Source organism: Equus asinus, chromosome 26 (genome assembly GCF_041296235.1).
Source record: "Equus asinus isolate D_3611 breed Donkey chromosome 26, EquAss-T2T_v2, whole genome shotgun sequence".
Taxonomy (NCBI): Eukaryota; Metazoa; Chordata; class Mammalia; order Perissodactyla; family Equidae; genus Equus; species Equus asinus.
In genome coordinates, this window is record NC_091815.1 from 40,972,467 (window position 1) to 40,990,747 (window position 18,281).

An 18,281-nucleotide genomic window follows, 5' to 3' on the forward strand; every position below is an offset into this window, starting at 1 on the left:
AAACTGTCTACATAGTTTTTTTTCTTTATTTTAAAAATTGTCATACGTTCAGTGGAATGTTCACAGTAGATGTGCAAATTGATTTTTTCTTTTATAAAGACCACACCTAGAAAACCATCACCCAGCGTAAAACAGAATATATAACGTTTCTTAGGTGTCCCCATCCCTTTCTCATTTTACATGTTTTTCTGGCCCACTGGAGGTCACCTGACATTTTGATAATCATTCTCTTGATATCTTTATAATTTTGCCATTCATCTATATTTCCCTAAATGATAGACTGTCTAATATTGCCAGATTCTGAATTTTCCACAGATTGTACTATAGTGAATGCATTCTGCTACATTTTGTAGATTCTGTAACATGTTTGCTAGATTCATCCACATGGTTCATGGTATGGTGGTCAGCTCATTTTCATAGCCCATCAGTAATCCATTGGGTGAATGATCCAGATCTACTGTTCTAAGATGTCATTTCAAGGAAGTGATACATGTCTCCCTGTGTTTGGGTTAAGGGAGGAGTTTCTCATCTCACACCTGTTGATGGGTTTATCTCTCCTGTTTCTCCTCCCTCCCTTCCGTTCACATGCCACATTGTGGCCTTATCTGAATAACTCAGGTCCCTTGGGTCTCACTCTATCATCCTATATTCTCTACTCCAATATTGAATCCTCTCCTCCTTTCCAGAATCAGTTAGTACTGAAAACCTAGTTCCAGAAAATTCCAAGAAGGAGTGAATGCTTCATCATCTTTTGTCCTCATGAGTCATTCCAAGGCTGTGATGAAGTTGGTCACTGCTCAGCCCACAGATGAAAGGGATGGAAGAATGGGGGAAGTGAAGATTGATATGAAAGAAATGGAGTCAGTGGTAAGGGAGGTGGTGGGAGAACACATAATAAAGTGTTGGCATCTTTTATCAACAGTTGCCTGGTGTCAATGACAGTCCAGCATCCTTCCCACCTGAAGGGAGTTGGCTTTGTATCTGGAAATGAAAGGGCAGTGGGAACACGGATTAGGAAGAGATGAAGAGGAGAAATCTCGGGGGAGAGGAGTGTTGGCTTATAGGTCTGAGGCCTGTTGTCCTTCCTGAACCCCAATGTTGGTCCCTCAGGAAGGGAAAGGGCACAAATGATTGTGGGGAGAGGGAGGAAGGTGAACACTTGGGATCCCCAACTATCTCACCACCTACATCCAGAACTCAGAGTCTTTTCTTTTTCTCACACAACTGGTATTGTTTCACCATCGTTGTCTTTGATGTTGGGCGTCCCCTTGCCAAGGGAGATTTGGTAATATTTGACTGGTTCAGTCCAAGGAAACCGCTTTATTGTGGCCCTGAAGATCCTCTTTAAGTCCTTCAGGAGAAGGAAAGACTGGAACACCATCTGCGCAGGGAAACTGAAATCCAGGCCCACCTACAATAAGAATAGTCTCTGAATGACAGTCTGACGGAATTCTTGGCCCTGACTGCCCCTCCACCGGCGTCTCTGGAGTGCTGTCCACTTCCTCAACGTTTGGCGCTGTGGGAACTACATTACCCAGAAGGCGCTGCGCCCTACTGGGCGGGACTTCCGGCTCCGCCTAAGGGGCGGTCATTTTGGGGGTCTCTTGGGTCGGCCAGTCTCTTCGAAGGCTCCGGAAAGCTGGTTTTAGACTCGGGTGACGAGAGCGGGAAGGCGCGAGAGGAGGCAGGCGCTGTCCTCGCTGCACAGAGGCGGGTCTGAGGCACGGCAGCGGCGCCCGGGGGGACCCTGAATCTGAGTCGTGGACGGGGATGCCCGGGCCCTGACCTGGTCCTCGGCTCCCGGCCCCGCTCCGCCCCCCGAGGCCGATGGCGGCGGCCGCGCGGAGGGAGTTGGCTCAGGTGAGCGCTCGGCTCCGGGCCGCCCTTCCGCAGCGCAGCCCGACCCCAAAGCCCCGAGTGCGCGACCCGGGCTCAAGCTTCTGGTCTCAAGCTTCTGGTCTCGGACTGTGGGGCGCTCGTGGGTGGGGGTGTGTGGGAGAACTGCAAGCAGAGGGACCAGCCCATGCAAAGGCACAGAGGTGGGACTGAGCCCCGACTCCTAAACCTGAGGTTTGTCTCCGGTCTGCAGGGAACAGCTGTGACGGGACGAGTCACACGTGGAAAGGCAGTCATAGCGGTTGGGCCTTCCTTCTGAGGGCGCTGGTGGCTACGGAGGGTTGCGAACAGGAACTCCATCTGTTTCTCAAAGTGTTCCAGAGGCTTCTCCGGAAAACAGACTGGGATGGGGTGATGAGGTTGGAGACAAGGAGACCTGTGAGGAAGTCAGTACAACAGACTAATAGTTCTGGTGGGGACCGGACCATGATGGTAGTTGTGGCGGTGGGGAGGGGAGGGGAGGAATGATCAGATCTCTGATGGGTTGTAAAAACTGAACAGACAGGATTTCCTGCTGCATCAGATGTAGCTGTGAGAGAAAGTAGGGAATGAAGGACCATCGCGTTTTTTTCGATTTGCATTTTTGTCTGTTGTTTCCTTACTATCTGGAAGGATGGAGATGGGGAAGTGGACACAGGGAGCAGGTTTCAGGGAAAAGATTAGGAGTGGGATTTTGGACATGGTAATCCTGAGATAACCTAGAGGAGTGAGTGAGTGAGCAAGTGAGTAGTCTGCTCACTCACATCTGGATTTCTCCGGAGAGGGCTGGAGGTATCCAAGGGATGGTGGGTAGTGGCCTGGACCAGGGCAAGGTCGTCGGGCTCATATTTAGGAGGAGAATCTTAAAGTTTTTATTTCAGATGGGCCTGCAGGGTGGGGCTGCCTCCGGAAGGCTGGATTCCTGTGGTCCAAAATGGTTCTAGCTGGTGTGTGCAGGAGTGGAGGGTTATAGGGTGTAAGGATCCAGGGCTGGGATGGCGACTGAGATGTTCCGTGGTGTAGATTTCCCACTCCAGGCTCAGCAGGCCCACATGTCTACGCTTTGTGGAGAAAAGGAAAGCTCAGCCAGGCTAGTGGAGAACCCCCTTGGTGCCTAAGTTCCCGCAGCCTTCAGGGCAGGAGGGATGAGCAACTGCTGCAATGGAAAGGCCTCCAGCAAGACTGCCTTCAGAATAGTACAGCAGGCAGCCACATTGCCAACAGGACTAAGATCTGCTCGGGTTCCTCAGGCCCAAGCTCCCAGTTTATTAACTTGTGAGTTTATGAAATACTTAAGTACTAATTAATAAAAGTATATATATATATGTATTTGCATATACATATATACACACAAATGTACGTATGTATACACACAGGCAATTAAAATAACGTGGATTTAACAAGTTAAGTTGATGTAATCACTTAATAATTGGTTGAAATTTTAATATACTGCTAAACATTTTATTAAAATCAAATGTCTTAAATATCACATTCTCTTAGTTAAAAGGCACGTAAAAAAAAATCCACGTTTTCAATACCTACCAGTTCATTTGCACTGAAAATGTTGACAAAAGTGTTAATTATGGGGACAGTAAGGGGTGATACTTAGTACTTGGCACATAGGAATGAGTTTGATACAAACAATAGCCCCAGTGGGTGGGCACCATTATTATCCCCATTTTACAGATGACAACACTGAGGCACAGAGGAGGTTGAGTACTCATCCAAGGTCATGCAGCTGGTAAGAGGTATCACTGAGGACACAGGCCCAGATAGTGTGAGGGGCTTGGATGAGCCTTTGGGGCCCAACAGGGTTGCCTGCTTCTCACGGCCTTGCTTTCCCACAGATTCCTGTGGCTGCGGAATCACTTCCATACCATGCAGAGGTAAGTGGAGGGGGTCCCAGATCCTCACCCTCTTCATGGGCTCTAGGATTGTGATGTCCTGGGACTCTGTCTGCTACTCTCCCTACCTTTTCATCTCAGATCCCTGGAAGGTGATCACCCAAGGTCGGGGCTCTGAGTCCAGATCAGGGATTATATGGCTTGGTTCCCATTTTTGGCAATCAGTGGCATGGCATTTAGAAGATAGTACATTCACAGTGATCAACATTAGAAAATACTAGAGGTAAGATTGAGCTGGGCCTGCTCAGGCAACCTTAGGTCTCCGTTATGTCTGATGGAAACAGCAGGAAGCAGGAGTTAAGGCTAGAATGGTAGCCTGAGGAGCTGGCCTCTATTCTGAGGGTGGTGGGAGCCATGGAAGGTTTGGAGCAGAGGAGGGAAGTGATCCAACCCAGACTTAAGCTTTTTCTGCTGCAGAGTAGAGAGCAGATTGCTGGGTTGCAGGGAGAACAGGGAGGCGGTTACTGCGATAGGCAGGTGCGTGTTGGTGGTAGCTGGACCAGATTGGTGGCTGTGGAAGTGGGAGATGTGTTGGAGTCCATGTCTGTTTTTTAAGTAGCTTCGAGCAGACTTTCTGATGTGGAGGACGAGAGAGAAATGGAGGAGTCGGGGTGACTCTGATCTTAGGAGCTAGGAGGGAAGTACCACCATGTCAAACTTGGTGGTAAGAGCATTTTCAGTGGGAATATTAGGAGTCAGGTTTTGGCCATGTTGAACTGAGATGTTCCAGAGACTGTTGAGTGGATTTGTCAAGTGGGCACCTAGACAAGTGTGGAGTTCAGGTGTAGGCTTCAGACTGGAGACACCCACAATACGGATAGTGTGTGGACCAGGATGGAACTGTGAATAAGATTTGGCAGGGGGCATCTTCAGGTCCTAGGAGGTAACGAGGGAAGGGAGTGTGGGCCAAGGACTGGGTCTCTTGCTAGACACCTGCATGGAGGTGGTGGGCTTCACAAAGATACATGAGGGAGAACAGTGGCCATGGGGAGGGGGTGTAGGAGTGAGGAGGATCTGGCTAGCAGCCAGAGTTTCCATGAGGACTGGACATGAGATGGATGTGGAGACAAAGCAGTGAGATGACAGTAAAGCTGGCGCCACTGCTTATCCCCCAACTCTGGGCTCTCCAGGCTGTTGTTCTGACCCTTGCTGGGACCTGGGGATTAGCTCAAGGTCAAATGGGATCCTCTGGGAGACTCAGTAGGCCTGGTGTCAGACACAGGTGGGCCTGGATCAGAGGAAGCTGAGACTGGTGAGGGGACACCTTCGCAACACAGAACTCGAAGAGGGCTGAGGGTGTCTGAAATCCGTGTGGTTCTGGGTGGCTGAGGATGAAGCAAGGATAAGGGCCAGGTAGGGAGGCCTTCAAAACAGGCCTGTGCGTTGCCCCTGGCAGTCAGGGCCGTTGGAAGTCTGGGACACGATGGGATTCCGACCCCATTTGCCAAGCACCCTCTGGATATCATGTGCTCGTTGGCATGTGGTGAGGCCAGGGAGATATGTGATATGGTGTAGGGGGTGGTGGTGGCAGTGAGGGGTCGGGGATGTGAAGGGAAGTGTACAAATAGTGAGGTGCATGTTGGGAAGGGAGGTCAACAGATGGCCCCAGGCCCTTGTACTGGTGCTGAAGGGAGAATGGCGACCCAAATTTTATTGTGTTTGGGATGCATAATCAGGGGGACCCCAGGTGAATTGTCTGGCAGAAGGGTGAGGCTCTGCATGCCAGGCCCAGAGGTTAGATGACATCTCTCTGCCCACTGCCTCTTGTTGCTGAGGGCTGAACACAGTGATTAAAGGGACAACAAGGAGAGAACAGGCTTCAGTGGCACCAGGGCCTGGTATCTGCTCTGAGGTGTGGAGTCAGGGAGGAGGGTGGATGTTTGGGGGGATGCCTAGAGTCCTGGGAAAGGAGGCTGTACATAAACTTAACTGTCTCCATCTTGGCAGGGTCACGTGACCTTTGAGGATGTGGCTGTGTACTTCTCCTGGGAGGAGTGGGGGTTCCTTGATGAAGGCCAGAGACTCCTATACCACAATGTGATGCTGGAGAACTTTGCACTGATGGCCTCTCTGGGTAAGGTCCTCACAACCCTCTCCAGCATCCTGGGCTGGGCTTTGCTCTTCCCCTTTTTTCCAGGGGCGGGTGTGTCCTTCCCAAAGCTGGGCCGCGGGCCCTGCTTCCTTTTCAGTGTCCTGGAGTAGGTGCTGTGAGAGCCTGGGCTGTGTGCACTGCCCTTCCTCTCCCCAAGCTGCCCCAAAGCCTAATGCATGACACCGTGTTGGCCTCTCCCTGGCCTGGCGATGCCGTGAAGATCCGTGGCAGTTCTGTGCCCCGGCTTCTGCCCTCTTCCTCTGGCTGACATATGGGATCTGCCTCTGCCAGGAATTGAGCCACCAACATGGCCACTGCTTGACTGGATTGTTTCTGCAAGACTCTCCTCCAAGGTTCTTGCTGTCATATTTAGTTTTCTTTCCTGTGGTCTGTTGTGGGGTGGGTCACTTTGACCCACTTGTCTTGTCTCTCCCTTAGGACTTGCATCTTCCAGGACCCATGAAGTTACCCAGTGGGAGCGGTGGGGAGAGCCCTTTGTGCCTGCCTGTGGAGTCATGACTGCAGCAATGCCAAGAGGTACTTGGAGGGAGGAGAGGAGAGATGTGAACTCAGGGTTGGGTTCAGATCACACCAAGAGTCTTGCTGGTGGGCCCTGAGGTTTGGGGGCCACAGCTGGTTTCCAGCTTTCCTTTCCCAGTCACCCACCTATCCTGTCTGCTCTGCTTGCTGACCCAGGGCTATCCCCCACCTCCCTGCTCTCCACATCTCCCCTGGCCTCCCCACTGTTCCCTCTGCAGCCCTCTCCAACAGTGGCCTTCTTTTGTATTCTTTTATGACATGGTCCGTGAGGTGCAGTCACAAGAGGAAACACAGGAGAAGCTCAGGAAAAAAACCAAAGTTTATTATGGTCAACAGGTCCAGAGAGACAGTCACTGTACACTGAGAGGAGGGTGATGTGGGAGCTCCTAGGGAGTGGGCTCAACCAGGCGGGGGGGAAGCAGAGAGAGTGTGGGGGCCTGGGGGCAGGTGCTTTTTTGGGGGTCAGTGGGGAGAACAGAAGAATAGGCATGAGGGGATTTCACTGGAATGTTTGAACATCACTAGGTCACAGTCATGGGAGGGCAGGAAGGGGAAAGCGTGGCAGGGGCCAGCCTTCACACTGGTGCACCTGGTCATCTGGGTGGGGTGCTCACAGCCTGTTTGTGGGGATGTTGAGGCAGCAGGAAGATAGGAAGGTTTAAAGGTTATAATATACTTGACCCTGTGGTGCCTCAAGACCATTAACAATACTAATTGAGATGGATAACATTTGCCACCTGGGTAGTGGATGTTAAAGGTGACTGGAATAGCTTGGTCTAGCCACCGAAGGCAAGCTTTGACAAAGGTGACAACTAAGGAGTCCTACTATGCATTTGATGGGGTCAGGCGACAGCCAGGCACTGCATTTAATAGGGGAAAGCCAAGAGAACAGGACAGGCACCTCTGGGGTTCAGGGAATCTGGTGGAAGGTTTTTGTTATGCTATGAGGGATTTTTACCTCTTGGCCTCATCCTCATAGCTTGGCCTGTAGCTGCAGAATTAATGTATGTACAGCAGGAAGCACCCTGGATGGCACGGACGCTTCCTTTCCTGGCTGGTAAACAGTCAAGAGCCTGTCTGTTATCCATGACCATTTGGGCTTAGATGCTCATGGGCTTGTTGCACAGGTGCAGCCTTTGTCTGTGCTCTGAGAGGGCTGCCAAAAGGTGCTGGTTGGCAGTCAGGATTTGACCTTGTTTGACAATGGCTGCTGTACTGGCACCATTGCTGGCGGCTCCTACAGCTATGGCAAGTCCTATTAAGATGGGAACAAATATTGCCCGTTTTACTGGCCTCCTTGGGTTGATAGAAAAGGGGAGGTACTGGTGGATAGAGAACTGTGGGGACCCTCAGTGTAACCACTGCCCACTGGGGTACAGTTTCATTGGGAGTTGGCAGGGAAAAGTATGTAAGAGGCTGTGTCCATGAGTTTGGGCCACAGTAGAATCCAAAGGTGCTGTTATTTAAGGCATAATGTGCCGATGAGGTGGCTATCGTAAGGAGGGTGAAGGCCCTCACCTGGGGGATGGCCGAGTGTGGCTGGCTCCTGGGCACAAGCAGTAAGCCTGGGGGTGACTCGATTGTAATGTGCAGCCATCCCAGTGAGTCGGCTGGGAATGAAGGTGGGTGGTGTAAGCGAACGAGGGCTTGGGGGGCCCTATCCAAGTCCTGGCAGTACAAATTGTGGGCAGTGGCCAGGCTGTTTAAATTACTCACGGACAACTCGGTAAATGTGTCGGGTTCCTTTAGATGTAAAGGGGAACCAGGACTATGGCTGATCGGTAATAGGCAATGAATAAAATATATTGGCCAGATCTGCATGTCACTGGGTGCCCTTTGGATATCTTCGGTTACTCTGATTATGTTAGGTACTAGAGCCTTGATGGGGGAACTTGAGCTCAGGTTTCAGTAATCCATGGTTAAGTGCACTGTTGGTAGAAGCCTTTAAGCCCCTCCACATAGGACTACTGAAAGAAAGAGTGGGAATAATCGCCCTGTCTTGTAGTAGATCTGGAACAACTGGCTGAAGGCCAGTAGTACCTTGTTTCAGGTGATATCGTGGCATGTTTATTACCGTCACCACCAGCAGGGGCAGCCCCACAGGTTCTCACTTTGTAGTTCTGACCAGCAGGGCCAGGAACTTAGACTTGTCGCAGCATTGTCCATGGCCTGCAATGGCATCTCTGTCTGTAGGAGGAAAACTCAAAGCATTATGGGTTACTGATGGGCAGCTGTTCAATATAGGTTGTTGCAATATTGACATCTATTCCAATTTGTTTGCCATGAATAGTTTTACCGGCATTACCCTGTCATTTAAAAGGGGTATCTCTAAATTTGAATGGGTTGCCTGGAATGATGGTAACGTGGGCTCCTGTATCCAGTAAAGATAGGAAATGTTTGTTTTTAGAGTTCCAGTCAACTACTAGAGTTGTATATGGGTGACTGTCCCTGGGTGGTGCGACAAGGCCTGGAGACTGGCTGAATTCCATTGGAGAGGCCTTGGCTTTGCTGGTTTCGGAGCTGGAGGCCTCCTTGGATGGACTAGGAGGAGTGGTTCCCTCAGCCACCAGACCTGTGGGTAATGGGCGAGGATCTTTTAATATTATCTCCTTTAGTTGTAATTTGGGGATGGCTTGCCTAGTAATTGGTTCATGAGGCACACTGGGGTCTCTCAGTTGTCAGTAAGTGGCACGAGTTGAATCACCTGGAGGCAGTAGAGGGTGTCACCAAATAGGGAAAGAAGGAGCAGGCTGAATGCTGGGGTGAGGGGGATGGCTGAGCAGCAGGAGGCAGCTGCGATGTGAGAATTTGAGTCAGGGTGGGCAGAGCTCTCATGGCACGTCAGGAGATCAGTTCCATCCAGGGCCTCCTGTTTGGTGTGGGACATGCTGACAAGCAACGCTGCCCTGTACTGAGAAGGGTGCCTGCAAGAACTACTCCTGGAATCTGTGACAAAGGGGTTTCCTCTAGATTAGAAACATGTTCAGAGTTTTCCTTGAATGTCTGAATGTCCAAAGAACTGAATGATCCATTGAACCAATCCAGTTTTTGCAGAGGAACATTTGTGCTTCCTTGATAGTTTTCCACTGGGCATCTCAGGGCCATGAAAATCCAGGTCAGTAACGGCAGGGCTTCTGAATCCCGAGGGGTGGTAGAGGTTCCCGGTTCCTTGTCCGAGGCTTTTACAATCTTATCAAAAGTTTTGGCCTCTGTCATGCCTGCCCTGGTATTTGGGATGCACTCTTTCCTCCTTGGGTGCCTTCAGCCCCAAAATATGTGAGAATTGAACTTGGAGAGCCAGAGGGGCTTTAAGTAAATTAAGTATCTTAGGCTCTTTAGTAATGCTGGCAGCTGCCTCATCTCTGGGGCTGTGAGCAGGAGCTGCAAGCCTGTACTACGCACGCTCAGTAAAGCTCCCATTTCCCCATCTCTTTGAATGAAATCTTTACGAATAATTTGGATTTCTGGTCTCATGAAATCATGAATTTCAGTTTTTAACTCTTTGTGAACTCCCATGTTCTTCACCCTCTGGGTCTGGAAAGACCCTGAATGCTTCCTTCTTGTAGCCCATCTCATAGGCAGCAGCCTCCCTCTCTAGAGTGACCTCAGCTGGGTCGGGGTCCCTTTAGGGGAGCTATGGTGGCCCGATCCCCTTGGGGGATTGCTCCTAGACCTGGGGAGCTGAGCAGTAGTTGGCATGTTGATAGGCAGCACCACTAAGTGGAGCCCTGAAATGCTGCATTGATGTTTTATCTTTCTTGAACAATTGGCTAACCTCCTCTGGTTATTGGGAGATGCTGAAATTAAATGTTCCTGCTGAGATCCAGGGCCATAAGATCTTGAGCCACTGATCTCTGGGGATGGGACCCAGGATACCCATAGGATCAGGAGACAAAGAGCGACAGCAACAAGACATGTAGTGGAGAAGGAGTTGCCAGCACATCGACCCTCACAGGGTGCCGTGGTGGACTTCTCTTGAGGGGGATGCAGCACCCCAGGTTAGGACTGAGGAGGAACATGAACATGAGGAAGCTCCCAGTCGTGGTGCCACTAGTTCACAGGAGTGACCTCCCAAAGGTTACCCAGCCCTCATCTGTTGACAAATCAGCTAACAGCCTGCACCTGAGACCCAGTGTTGCTTTACTGGCTGCAGGGAGGTCACTCGTCCATTCTCAGCAGAACCTTCATAATATTTTTAGCTAATTATGCCAGTCTGTCCCTTAGTCAGGGAGTGCTGGGATAACCTTTCTCCCCATCTTGTTGAGTCAGGGCTGGCCAGAAGTGGAGTCTTGGGGTAATCTGGAGGATGAAATCCACAATCAAGGAGGGAACGCCTTGGCAGTGCCTAAGAGAGACAACCCAAAGCAGTCAGAGCAGCACACGCGAGTGCCAACGTGACACTGAGCCTTCCCAGATGGTAGAACCCAACAGGGACAGCCAGTTCATAAGCCAGGCAGTTTAAGGGGCATCTCCTGTGTCCACCCTTGCTGGTGACTAAACTTTCCTATTCATGATGCCAATCTTTTTCTTTTTTTTGAGGAAGATCAGCCCTCAGCTAACATTTGCAGCCAAACCTCTTCTTTTTGCTGAGGAAGATTGGCCGTGAAGTAACATCTGTGCCCATCATGCTCTATTTTATACGTGGGACACTTGCCACAGCATGGCTTGATAAGCGGTGTGAAGGTCCACATTAGGGATCTGAACTGGTGAGCCCCAGGTTGCTGAAGTGGAGCACACAAACTTAACTGCTATGCCACCAGGCCAGCCCCTCATTTTTTTTCTTTTTTTAATGAGCTGGTCAGTTAGGTACAGTCACCACAAGAGACAGAGGCGAGGCCTGTTTATTATACTTACAGGTCCCAGAGACACAAAGAGAGTCATTGCATGCCAGGAGTGGGTCACCTGGAAGGAAGCAGGCTCAACCAAGCAGGGGAAAAGTTGAGAGGACCTGTGGGTAAATGCTTTTATTGGGAGTCAGGGTAGGGTACACAAGAAAAGGTTTGAGGGGATTTCATTAGTGAATTTGAATGGCACTAGGTGTGAGTCAGGAGGGCAGGAGGGAGAACTTGTGGCAGGGCTCCACCCTATCACACTGGTGCACCTGGTTGCATAGTTCACAGCCTGTTTATGGGGATGTTGAGGCAGCAGGAGAACATGAAAGGTTGTGATACAGGCTTTCACTGAATGTGTCATGAGATGGGCATATCCTTAAATAGTCCTCAAATACCAGCCATTTTGCATTCTATTTTTTTCTGGGCCTGGATACACCCCTCTGCACTGTGTTCCTCTGTCACCAGCAGCTAAGGCCCTGCTGACAGTCATTTGCAGAGGAATGTGTTGGAGACCCTGCCTCTCCTCCCTGAGCTGCACTCCATCCTATGTTCTTGCTGCTCCTGAGCCCCCCACTGATCTGTGAGCTTGCCAGGTCCAGCACCACACAGTGAACCCTTCCTCATCCTGACCTCAGGTCCCTCATTCTGCCAGCAATGCCAGGGACTCATTACTGGGTGTGTCAGACACATTTGTGAGGGTGCTTCCCCCTCTTGCTGAAGTCTACCTACACTTTATCAGCATTTCTCTGCTTTCAGGTTGTTGGCATGGAGCAGAGGTTGAGGAGGCACCTTCTGAGCAGAGTGTTTATGTAGGAGTCCTCAGAGCAAAGCTTCACCAATACCAGAAGCTGCACTGTGGAGAGAAACTCTTAAGAAAAGAGACAGAGGAGGGTGAGAAGGACTCCCCAACTACCTCTGGTCTTCTCAGGCATCAGCTGGCTCACAGCGGAGGGGAGTCACACAGGAGCACTGAAAGCGAGGAGGCCTTTCACCCTGGTAAAAGGCATTACAAATGCGGCGAATGTGGGAAAGCCTTTGGTCAGAAATACTTACTTGTTCAGCACCAGAGACTACACACTGGAGAAAAGCCTTATGAATGCAGTGAATGTGGGAAACTATTTAGCCATAAATCTAACCTTTTTATACACCAAATAGTTCACACTGGTGAAAGGCCTTATGGGTGTAGTGAATGTGGAAAATCCTTTAGCCGCAATGCCGACCTCATTCAACACCGCAGAGTTCACACTGGAGAAAAGCCTTTTACGTGCAGTGAATGTGGAAAAGCCTTCAGGCATAATTCCACACTTGTTCAGCATCACAGAATCCACACTGGAGTAAGGCCTTATGAGTGCAGTGAATGTGGGAAATTCTTTAGCTTTAACTCAAGCCTCATGAAACATCAGAGAGTTCACACTGGAGAAAGACCTTATAAGTGCAGTGAATGTGGGAAATTCTACAGCCACAAGTCAAGCCTTATTAATCATTGGAGAGTTCACACTGGAGAAAGGCCTTATGAGTGCAGTGAATGTGGGAAATTTTTTAGCCAAAGCTCTAGCCTCATGCAACACCGAAAAGTTCACACTGGAGAAAAGCCTTTTAAGTGCAATGAATGTGGAAGATTCTTTAGCGAGAATTCTAGCCTCGTTAAACACAAGAGGGTTCACACTGGAGCAAGACCTTATGAGTGCAGGGAATGTGGGAAATTTTTTCGCCACAGCTCCAGCCTTGTTAAACATCGGAGAATTCACACTGGAGAAATGCCTTATGAGTGCAGTGATTGTGGAAAATCGTTTAGCCAGCGTTTCAACCTCATTCAACACCAGAAAGTTCACAGCGGAGAAAAGTCTTGAAGACAGCTAATGTAGAAAAGCCTTTAACCAAAGGTCTGCTCTGATCCATCAACAGAAACTTCACAACTCAGATAGGCCATAAGAATACAGTGACCATGAAGAAGGGCTTCAGCCAAAGGCTTCACCTTGTTCAGCACCATAAAGTTCAGACTGGAGGAAGGCCTTAGGAGTGCAGAGCATGGGCTGTCTCCTAGTCAGCCTAACTTAAAACAGAGAAGCTCTGTGAGTAGCCTTTATGAGGGAGCCAGCAAGTGAACATCATTCATCCAAATATGCACACTGGCTGCAGGATGAGAGTTGCTGACATCCTGCCCCTCCTCAGAAGATAGCGCTCTGCCTGGGACCTCTAGGGAGAGAGAGCCCTGTGTTCTTGGCTGTATCAGGCTGGAGTGATGTTTTCATCTGTCTGAGTTTGGAGGGAGGAGAGAGGGAGTGGTCTTGGTTCAAGTGCGACTGGTGCTTGCTGTTTTTACTGAATATTAGGTTTTCTTGAATAAATGTTTCTTCATCTGCTGTATACCCTTAGGACCATTTCCAGAGACTTTAAATTGTGTTTTATAATTTTCACCAGTTTTAATGGGCAGCAGGCCCACAGAGCATCTCACACTGTCATGCTGGAAGCTGGTCCAAATATTTAACTTTTTAAGAAACTGCCAGATTGTGTTCTAAGTGGTTATGCCATTTCACATTTCCTCTTGGAGTATATTAGATTTTCAGTTTTTTCACATCCTTGTTGACTGTTGTGTGTAAGATGTGGGCTATTCATTTTAGCCATTCTAGTAGATGTATAGTGGTAGTTCATTATAGTTTTAATTTGCATTCTCTAATGGTCAGTGTTGAGCATTTTTCCCTGTTTACTTGCTATCCATGTATCTTCTTCAGTGAATTATCTGTGCATATTTTTGCCTGTTATTAAAAGAATTGTTTTATGATTTTTTAATATATTCTGGATAGAAGTTCCTCATTTGATATATGCTTTACCAGTATTTTCTCACAGTCTATGGCTTTTTTTTTTCATTAAAAAAAAATATATATATATATATATAGTTTTTTTCTTTACTCCCTCCCCAAAGCCCCAGTACATGGTTGTATATCCTAGTTGTAAGTTGTTCTAGTTCTTTGTGAGCTGCTGCCACAGCATGGCAACTGACAGATTGCTGGTGTGGGTCCATGACTGGGAAGTACACCCAGGCCGCTGAAGCGGTGAGCACCAAACTTTAACCACTAGGCCATCGGGGCTGTCTCTTTTTTTCAGTTCTTAATATCTTTCTTAGAGTAGAATTTCTTAATCTTCATGAAGTCCAATTTATCCATTTTTTTCTTTTATTGATTGTGCATTTGGGATTGTATTCTTTTTCTCTTATGGTACTTTATCTTTGCTGGTAAATAAAAGCCTTATCTGAGTGTGCTGTTGGAGGCTTGTGAAGCCTTTTAAATATCCAGTCTTGTGAAATCTTTGTAGATTTAAAATCAGATAAAGAACTCAAAGTATTTAACATTGCACTAGAGATGTGTTTGTGACATAAGGAAAAAAAGTCTAAAAATTGTAAAGATAGAACCCAAACTGTCTATTCACATACATTATGTTGAAAATTCTAAATGATTCATTAAAAAGCTCCTACATCTAATGATTGAACTTAGTAAAGTCCCAGTATAAAAAAGGCTAATATACAAAAATTGTTTCTATATACTAGCAATGAATGTTTGGAAATTGGAAAAAAAAATCCTTTACAAAAGCATCAAAATACAAAGTATTTAGAAATAAATGTAATATGTTCAAGAAGTGAAAGGAACTATCATACATTGCTGAGAGATACTAAAGGCCTAAGCAGTTTCACCGGTGAGTTCTAGGAAACATTTACAGAATAAGTAATACAATAAGACGTCCTTTCAGAAAATAGAGGATCAAACGTTTTCCAACTCATTTTAAGTGGCCGACATAACTTATGTAAAAACTTAGCACAAGAAAAAAACTACAGAACTATACTCCTAGCTAACACAGGTGAAAAAATCCTTATACAGCAAATCAAATTCAGAAAATAGGTAAAAATAAAAGATCAATTATTGGGTTTTATCAGAGGAAAATATGGCTAGTTGAAAACCAGGGAAACAAACAACCCTCACCCCCACAGTCTGTTTTCCCCTCTGCGCCAGAGGGAGCCTGTAAAGACCTGAGTTAGAGTGCCTCCCTCCTCAGCTCTAAACATTCTATGGCTCCCACCACCCTCAGAATAAAGGCCCAGCACCTCACGTGCCATTCCAGCACTGATTTCTGCCCACCTGCTCTCTCGGCGCAACAGACAGCAGAGATCTGCAGTTTCACGAACACTCCCGTTCCGTGCCACATCCTAGCGTATGCACGTGCTGGGTCTTGTGCCTGGAAGCCTTTCCTTACCTCATCCTACTGGGTTTCACAAATAGGAAGCGCTCCGTATAATTCCTGGTCTTGATTAAGGACCATAGGCCAGAAGTGACTCACCTTTGGAGACCCCAAACTCAAGCGCAGGGAGACGGGAAGGCGAAAAGCCCGAGGGTAACAGCCTCCTCTACATCCGGGCCCTAGGACCATTAGGGCGCGGGTCCCAGCGGCTTAGCGGCCTGAAGCCAGTCCACCTACCGGCGCCCGGACCAGCAATGTGACCGCCATCGGACCCTGTGCACTGCGCGGGGACCCGGGTGGGTCCCTCGACCTTAGCCGACTCCCCATCTCGCCCGGCGTGACCTTGGCTGACCCGCACTCGGCTCGGTTTCCCTCAGGTGAAAGACACACAGGCCCAGGCTGCCACCTCCCAGCGGAAGCAGAGCAGGCGCGGGGCCCAAAAAGTGCGCGGCCAGGCGGCGGTCGCGGTTCGTGCAAAGGCGCTGAGGGCAGTCCTATTCTCGTCTCCTCCTTCACTGGGTCCCAGGAGCAACCCGGGAAGCCGCCCCAGCCCAACGCCCCAGTCTCCACCACCTGCGCGGACAGACCCACCACAGCCGCTATGATGTCATCGTACGTCCCGCTCCACCCTCGTGGGCCCCAGGAGACGTCCCTCCCCTAGCTCGTCATTGGACGAGCGCCCGCCGCCATCGGACACGCACAGCCTTCTGGGTAGTGTAGTTTCTGTAGGTCATCCAGTTACGTTTGGGTGGGCCTTTCCCATTCTCTCCGGCAACGGCCAAACAGCACCTCGAGGGAGAATGGGAAATAATACTCTATGGTTGTAAGTACAGGGACCACGCCCAGATTTCTGTGGCTACGTTGGGCAAAGCCCCATCCAGAGAGATCTCCCAACAGGAGACCTCTGCCAATAGGAGGCAGCCTTAGGCAAGCCTCTCCAACCTCTCAGATCCTCAGGGAAAAAACATAAGTAAAAAACATAATATATGTAAAATAAAATAAATGAGTCCTGGGGATGTAATGTACAGCATGACTGTGGTTAATAATACTGTATTTAAAAAACATAATAAAAAGATTTAAAAATAGATTATAAAAAGATGATAACTTGCTTGCCAGTGTCTAAGTATACTCACTTTAAATGGTGCTCTAATTCAGTGGTTCCCAAACCAGTAGCATCAGCATCACCTGGGAATTTGTTAAAAATGCACGTACAAGGCCCCACCCCACAGGCCATTAGTCCCTAGCATGAACCTGCAGCTCCTAAGAGAGCACTAAATCCTGGGCAAGTATGGAAACTCAGATCACCAAGGCCAAAGAGATACCCCACCGAGCAGCACAACTGAGGAAGCACAACGAAGACAGAATTCCACAATCACTTCTGCCTATATTCTGTGCCCAAAGCTCATTTAAGGGAGCTTGACCCATGTAAGCAAAGCTGGGTGTCCATAAAGAGAGAATTGGATTGGAGAGCATTTACCCAGATTCTAATTTAATCCATCAGATATCCATTTTATTATGCCTCCTACACATTCACCATTACCCTTGGGTGATAATCCCAAACCCCATGCCTCCATCTTAGTGTATTTCTGTTCCTGACCTAAGACCAGAAAGCTACACGACAAAATAAGTTACTTGTTGCCATTCACTCCCAATATCATTACGGTTCTGGAACACAGTGGAAGGACCTACTCAAGGATCTGAAGAATAAAACCCTGCCAACCTAAATTTCTATAAATTTCAAAACTGTCTTTCAAGAAAGAGTATGAAGTAAGGCATTTCAAGCCCAAATGAGAAATCTAATGGAAGATTAACACATAAAATGAAATCCTAAATGTTCTACTTAAGGACTTTGGAAAGAGATCCTAGATGAAATATTTGCAATGATAGAAGGAATGAGGAACCCAAGAAGGGAATGCGTATGTGGATTGATATAACTGCTTATTATTGCATTAAACATGAATAATATTTCCTTGTGGAGTTAGAATGGTGGAATTAACATGCATAGTCTCAACACATATACTGAGATACAACATATTGATTAATCTTCTAAGTTCCTTATATTGCTTGGGAAGAAGGAAAAAGTATTTATAGCTCTGTGCTGTACTGTTTTAAGTTAAGTGTTTGTAGATTTTAGCTTAAACAGCAAACAGAATCAGAGTATATGCTATGCAAACTAGAAAAAGGTAAATCTGGATTGTAAGAAATTAATAGAAAGTTTACTTTTAAAGGACCAGAAAAAGAACAGGTGAGGCAAAGAAATCCACAAGATGACATATTTAAACCCAAATATATCAACTATTACATTAAATAAGTATGGAATAAATTAACAGTTAATACTTTCTGATGGCTCAAAATTCCCTTCACAAGGGATTGAATTTTCATCAATAAATTTTAAGTGCAGGTTTTGAATTTCCATTCAAAGTACAACTAACATTCCATGGTATCCTCAGCCACCCCATCTCCACCAATGGGAAAGAAACCAGGGAGTGGAGAAGAATGCCCCGGCTTTGGCTGGTGGGGAACAAGACCTTAAGCTGAAGGTCACCAGAACCCATGAGTAAGCTTCTTAAGGCCGAAAATCAGCTGAGATGTCATCAGGACCTGCAGTTATTTTTACCAGCAAATTCCATCAGCACATCTCCCGATGAGGAAGGAATAGGATGGCACAAAGGGGTAACATATAAGTGACAATCAGTTTAACAATAGCTGACACGTAAGCATATCTACCTACCCAACACCATGACAGGCATTTTACAGCACTATCCTTTAACCTGTACAACAACCTGGTGAGGTGGGTCAGTCAACACT

The 18,281-nt window shown here is 48.0% G+C and overlaps 1 protein-coding gene across 3 annotated transcripts; it reads left to right on the forward strand.

Annotated features, from left to right (window-relative positions):
• The first annotated feature begins 1,560 nt into the window (after nucleotides 1-1,560).
• Nucleotides 1,561-16,331, forward strand: LOC106847393 (zinc finger protein 773-like). 3 transcript variants are annotated; one of them, XM_070498678.1, is made up of 7 exons: nucleotides 1,588-1,860; nucleotides 2,090-2,282; nucleotides 3,723-3,761; nucleotides 5,727-5,853; nucleotides 6,163-6,224; nucleotides 6,310-6,408; nucleotides 12,000-16,331. In XM_070498678.1, the coding sequence occupies exons 6-7, from the start codon at nucleotides 6,387-6,389 to the stop codon at nucleotides 13,091-13,093; spliced, it is 1,116 nt and encodes a 371-aa protein (XP_070354779.1). In that variant the 5' UTR covers nucleotides 1,588-1,860; nucleotides 2,090-2,282; nucleotides 3,723-3,761; nucleotides 5,727-5,853; nucleotides 6,163-6,224; nucleotides 6,310-6,386; the 3' UTR covers nucleotides 13,094-16,331. The 3 variants fall into 3 exon arrangements, with proteins under 3 accessions (XP_014722140.3, XP_070354778.1, XP_070354779.1); XM_070498677.1 differs by lacking the exon at nucleotides 6,163-6,224 and having other exon boundaries at nucleotides 1,582-1,860; XM_014866654.3 differs by lacking the exons at nucleotides 2,090-2,282; nucleotides 6,163-6,224 and having other exon boundaries at nucleotides 1,561-1,860; nucleotides 12,000-16,329.
• The last annotated feature ends 1,950 nt before the right edge of the window (nucleotides 16,332-18,281 follow it).